The sequence below is a fragment of the Arvicola amphibius genome, chromosome 12, assembly GCF_903992535.2.
Source record: "Arvicola amphibius chromosome 12, mArvAmp1.2, whole genome shotgun sequence".
Classification (NCBI taxonomy): Eukaryota; Metazoa; Chordata; class Mammalia; order Rodentia; family Cricetidae; genus Arvicola; species Arvicola amphibius.
In genome coordinates, this window is record NC_052058.2 from 87,258,455 (window position 1) to 87,264,321 (window position 5,867).

General features: G+C 51.3%; 1 protein-coding gene across 1 annotated transcript; it reads left to right on the top strand.

Annotated features, from left to right (window-relative positions):
- The first annotated feature begins 2,934 nt into the window (after nt 1-2,934).
- Nucleotides 2,935-5,283, top strand: LOC121676958. The gene is given in 3 exon segments (XM_042054062.1): nt 2,935-4,116; nt 4,118-4,444; nt 4,476-5,283. Coding segments are annotated over 3 exon segments (1,332 nt in total). The 5' UTR covers nt 2,935-3,918; the 3' UTR covers nt 5,283.
- The last annotated feature ends 584 nt before the right edge of the window (nt 5,284-5,867 follow it).

Here is a 5,867-nt window from a genome sequence, read left to right on the forward strand (position 1 = left end):
ATAAAAAGATGTTCTCAGGGCTGGGATGTCGACTCTGTGGGTAAAGTGATTCTGTTTAGTGCGGGGGCCTGAGTTAAGATGCCCAGCACCTGCATAAGAGACAGAGCAGCGTGCATCTGTAAACCAGCCGCCGGAGAGACAGATGGATCTGGGGCTTTCTGGGCAGCTAGTCTAGCCAAATTGGTGAGCTCTGGGTTCGCTGACTCTCTTGTAAAAAATAAAGTAGAGAGGGATAGAGGAAGGCATTCAAATTGACCTCTGGCCTTGAAATGTACACACATATGCACACATGTGCATGCATGGATGCATGCCTATGCATGCATACTTAGATGCACGCATACTTACACACACACACACACACACACACACACACAATTTTTCACTATAGCATACTTCTGTGGCCATATGTATGGGTTTCTTCCCTTCATACCAACTAGTTATCCAGCAGACACTGAAGGTTCTGTGCTTCAATTCAGCCCTGAATTGAAGCAGAGAGCACCCGACGCTGTAAGTTGAAAGTGTGGTCTCACAAAAGCCCCATCGGTGTTCTGGAGCCTCCCTCCAAGCTTCAGGTGTGGCTTGTGTTCCCACGCTCCACATCCAAGCTACAGCTCCACCCCGGCTCTAGGGTTGGGTTAATTTGCCAGGACAACTCAGAGAATTGAGAGGGGGGAAAACTGCTGTCAGCTAGCAGTTTATTACACTGGATGTCTCAGGGCTTGAGGTGGGGACACCAGGATAAGGTGTGTAGGACGGGTGTGGAGCTTTCAGGCCCTCTTGGGATATGTGGCCCTTCAGAAGTCCCCAGATGTTCAGCTCCTCCAAAGCTTAATGAACCCTGTCTTCTCTGAGCTCTGTCCTTTGGAGGTTTTGGCTACTTCATTCCATAGACACGGACGACGTCACTAGTCATAGGTGACCGATGAACCATTTGGTTGACTCTACTCCCCAAAGGTGGGAGGCATGACTTGTTGCCTCAACCTGGTGATCATGGCTTGGCATGACTCAGTCATCCTGGTGAGTAGGTCTCTCCTGAAGCTATCTAGGAATCACCAAAGCTAGTCATCTGGCTAGCGCACAAAAGCAGTCACCCATCTGGTGATACCCATGTATGAGGAGCTGTGGAGCAAGCGGGAGGCGAACACTGCTCATGACATCACAGAGTCCAGCTGGATCGAGAAATAAACCACAAACCTAACTTTTCTGATAATTTTCTCTCTCCACCCCCCACTTCCTCATCTGTAAAGTGCAGTTCTGGATGTGACTGTCTCTTGAGTTTCTTCCAAACATGACTTTTAAATGCCTACTGTTTTGCATGGTACTGAATAGACGAAATGACATAAAATTACCGCACGTGCTTGCTGGGAGGATGGCTCCCGGCATGCTGTCCCCAGCTTCCGTGTGTTCAGTTTCCTATACTGTTCCTGAAGGAGCCCACAAGTCAAGATGGGCAGTCCTCTCATCAGTGAAGACGCCCCTCCCCAGCACAGCCACTTCCCAAAGCCATGGTCAGTCACCTATCTGTACACCAAGCATGTCATGTGCTGAATGCTCCCTGTGCACTTACCAGCCTGTGTTAGGAAAAGGAAGACCGTCTGAGGAGATGACTGGGAGGCCGTGAGAAGGAGGGCCGGCGAGGACGTGGGAAGCAGCGGGTACTTGAAAAGACAACCTCTCCATTCTGGGAAGAACTCGTCTGCTGGGAGAAAAGTGTAGTAGGCTTGGCCACTGCTTGGCTTCAGGCAAGTCATTTGTCTCCACAAACCTTAGTGGCCCCATTTTTACACAGCTGTCTCTTCCAGATTTCAGCATTTTGTAACTATAACAGAAAGCTGCAGATCTCTGGATGGCTATAGACACTATGGTTGTAGGGGTTCTGCTGAAGTCTGAGTCCCCAAATACTCTTCTGCGGGCCAGTAGTCTTAGGATAGATGATCCCTTCTGGAGCCCATGGTGAAGCCTCTGTCCCCTGTCATCCCCATTCACTTGTCCTGTCTCCCATGTGAGTCCCCCCTAGCCAGAGGGGTCCTGGTCCCAACAGTGCACTCATAACTGTTTAGCCAGCAGATGTGAGAGGGAGCAATGTCTGATTTGTAGAGTTTGCTGTTGCCAAGGTGCAGATGCTTCCACCATGGCCAGGATACCAAATACGATACCACCGGTGCAGAGCCAAGGAGAGGGGCAGTAACAGAGCGCTGTTCCGTTGGAAACTCCAGCTCACTCTTGCATGCCTTGAGAAGCTCTCTCTCTCTCTCTCTCTCTCTCTCTCTCTCTCTCTCTCTCTCTCTCTCCCCAAACCCCGCCCTTTTGGAGACTCTCTAACAAAGAAAAGTCGCCAAAAAGCCCAGTTCCATAGTCTTGGCAGATGTGGTACTTCCTCCTCTGAGGTTTCCAGCAGCCCAAGTCCTTGCCTAAAGTGTTAAGTTTGGGGCCATACTTGGGAACCCCAACCCCAGCTTGTGGAGAGCACACCATCACCTGTCCCTGCTTTAGTTTGGGTGTGTGACTTCTCCAGCCTCCATCTATGGGGCAGGAGAAACTACCCCGGATTTTCTTTGCTTAGATAAACTCGTTCTTTTACTTTTTCAGTTTGGCTTGGTCTGGCTTACAGCATCGGCAGAGAAACCTATTATGGGCTAAAGAAAACCTATTAAGTGCTAAGTGCTATTTCTACTACACAGAGACCATAGATCTAAACAACCCCAACAGCACAGACACTAATAAAATGCAGTCAAGAATTAGGAAGTGATCTAATCTACATGGGAAGTAGAAAAACACAAGAAAAAGAAAAGATCTCCTGAGTAAATTGGGAGCATGGGGACCATGGGAGAGGGTAGAAGGGAAGGGGAGAAAAAAGGAGAGGAGCAGAGAAAATGCATAGCTCAATAAAATCAACAAAAAAATTAAAAAAAATTAGGAAGTGATGGTGAAAGACCCCCATTCAATAATAGCAGCAGTAACGCCATTTTGCAAGGCATGAAATTTTACCAGCACAAAGGACAGGGAAGATTAGTTAAAGTTCAGTTCAGAGAAACAAGGGCAATGAGGGGCCAAGCAGGATATCTGTGGTCAGACACCCGGCCATGAGCAAGGGAGCAGAAACAGCTTGTACCCTAGATAAACGAAGTTAACTTACATATCTGATTTCTTGGAAACCCCCTGAAAAGTACCCAGCTGTCCCTATTTTTAACCCGAGCCTTATTTAGATTGTCCAATCAGAACCCTGTAACTACGCTTCTCGCTTCTGTACCCGCGCTTTTGCTCCCCGACCCTATAAAAACCCACTGCTCCAGCCTAAAGGCGCGCCAGTCCTCCGAGAGACTAGGTCGCCCCAGGTACCTGTGTATCAGAATAAAGCCTCTTGCTGTTTGCATCCGAAGAGTGTTCTCGCTGTTCCTTGGGGGGGGGTCTCCCTAGATTGAAAGATAGCCCACCCGTGGGGTCTTTCATTTGGGGGCTCGTCCGGGATTTGGAGACCCCTGCCCAGGGACCACCGACTCACCACCGGGAGGTAAGCTGGCCAGCGATCGCTTTGTGTGACTGTCTGTACCATGTTTTTATGTTTGCGCCTGCGTCCGAACTAGTTAGCTAACTAGATCTGTATCTGGCGGACCCGCGGAGGAACTGACGAGTTCGTACTCCCGACCGCAGCCCTGGGAGACGTCCCGGGGGCATCTGGGGTCCAATTCGGGACCCGTCTGTTTTCTGTGAACCCTACCCGGATCGGACTGTTTGGAGCTCCTCCGCAGTCAGAAGGGTATGTGGTTCTTCTGGGAGTAGAGAGATCCGGACTCTCGCTATCTCCAACTCAGACTTTGCTTTCGGTTTTACGCCGAAGCCGCGCTGCGCGATTTTGGTGTTTTGTCATTGGTCTTTTTGTTCCTTTGTCTGGTATTGTCTGTGTCTGTGTTTGAAAATATGGGACAGTCCTTAACTATCCCTTTGAGTCTGACTTTACAGCACTGGAGGGACGTCCAGGACTTTGCGAACAACCAGTCCGTGGAAGTCCGGAAGAGGCGTTGGGTTACTTTCTGTTCATCTGAATGGCCCACATTTAATGTGGGCTGGCCAAGGGATGGTACATTCGACCTTAATATTATCTCGCAGGTCAAAAGCCAAAATGATGGACCCCGGCCCTCATGGGCACCCAGACCAGGTGGCCTATATCGTGACCTGGGAGGCAATGGCTTACGATCCACCACCCTGGGCTAAGCCTTTTGTCCCTCCCAAACCCCTACTTCCTCCATCTGCTCCCACCTTACCCCCTCCAGTCTCCTCCTCTCCAGCAGGACCCCCAATCCGCTCGTCTCTATATCCAACCCTTACTGACCCTTCAAAAACCAAACCTCCCCCTCCGCAGGTCCTGCCCGCAGGAGATGACTTGCTAATAGACCTCCTCACGGAGGACCCCCCTCCCTACCGAGAACAGGCCCTCCCGCCTCAGGCAGCGGACTCGACCGAGGGAGGCAGGCGAGGGACCTGTCGCGCCACCTCCTGCTGCCCCATCCCCCATGGCAGCCCGCTTGAGGGGACGGCGAGACCAACAGTTGGTCGCGGATTCCACTTCCTCTCAGGCATTCCCTCTTCGGACCGGAGGAAATGGCCAACTACAGTACTGGCCATTTTCCTCCTCCGACTTGTATAACTGGAAAAATAACAATCCCTCTTTTTCTGAAGACCCAATTAGGCTAACTTCTCTAATTGAGTCGGTCCTAATTACTCATCAGCCCACCTGGGATGATTGCCAGCAATTACTGCAGGCCTTGCTGACTTCGGAGGAGAAGCAGAGAGTCCTCCTGGAGGCTCGAAAGGCGGTTCGGGGAGCAGACGGACGTCCCACCCAGCTGCCTAATGAGATAGACGCCGCCTTTCCCCTCGAACGTCCCAATTGGGACTTCACCACACAGGAAGGTAGGAATCACCTAATCCTCTATCGCCAGTTGCTCATAGCGGGTCTCCATGGGGCGGGCCGACGCCCCACCAATTTGGCGAAAGTTAAACAGGTACTGCAGGGACCGGGAGAAACTCCCTCAGCGTTCTTAGAGCAGCTCAAAGAAGCCTATCGTAGATACACCCCTTATGACCCAGAAGATCCAGGGCAAGAAACTAGCGTAGCTATGTCTTTCATTTGGCAATCTGCTCCAGATATCAAACGCAGACTCGAGCGCCTAGAAAACTTAAGGGAGAGTTCGCTCAGGGACCGTCTTAGAAAGGAGGCAGAGGAAAGAGAGGACCGTCGCAGAAAAAAAGCTGAGGAAAAGGAAAAAGGAGAGGGACCGTAAGAGACATAAGGAGATAAGCAAACTCTTGGCCACCGTAGTTTCCAGTCAGAGACAGGGTAGACAGGAGGGAGATCGAAGGGGGCCCCAAGTGGACAAGGATCAATGCGCGTACTGTAAGGAAAAAGGACACTGGGTTAGAGACTGCCCCAAAAGACCAAAGGGGCCCCGAAAGCCACGACCCCAGACCTCCCTCCTGACCTTGGAAGACTAGGGGGGTCAGGGTCAGGAGCCCCCCCCTGAGCCCAGGATAACCCTTGATGATTGGGGGGCATCCAGTCACCTTCCTGGTGGATACGGGGGCCCAACATTCTGTGTTGACCCGAAACCCCGGACCGTTGAGCGATAAGTCCGCTTGGGTCCAGGGGGCTACTGAAAAAAAAAAAAGATATCGATGGACAACTGATCGCAAGGTACATCTGGCTACCGGTAAGGTGACTCATTCTTTTCTTCATGTCCCGGACTGTCCATACCCATTACTGGGGAGAGACTTGCTGACGACCTCCTATTAGCGGCTACCTCAGAACAGGAATGTAAGGAAGGTACCAAGGCCTTACTGTTGGCCCTGGGAGACTTGGGCTATCGAGC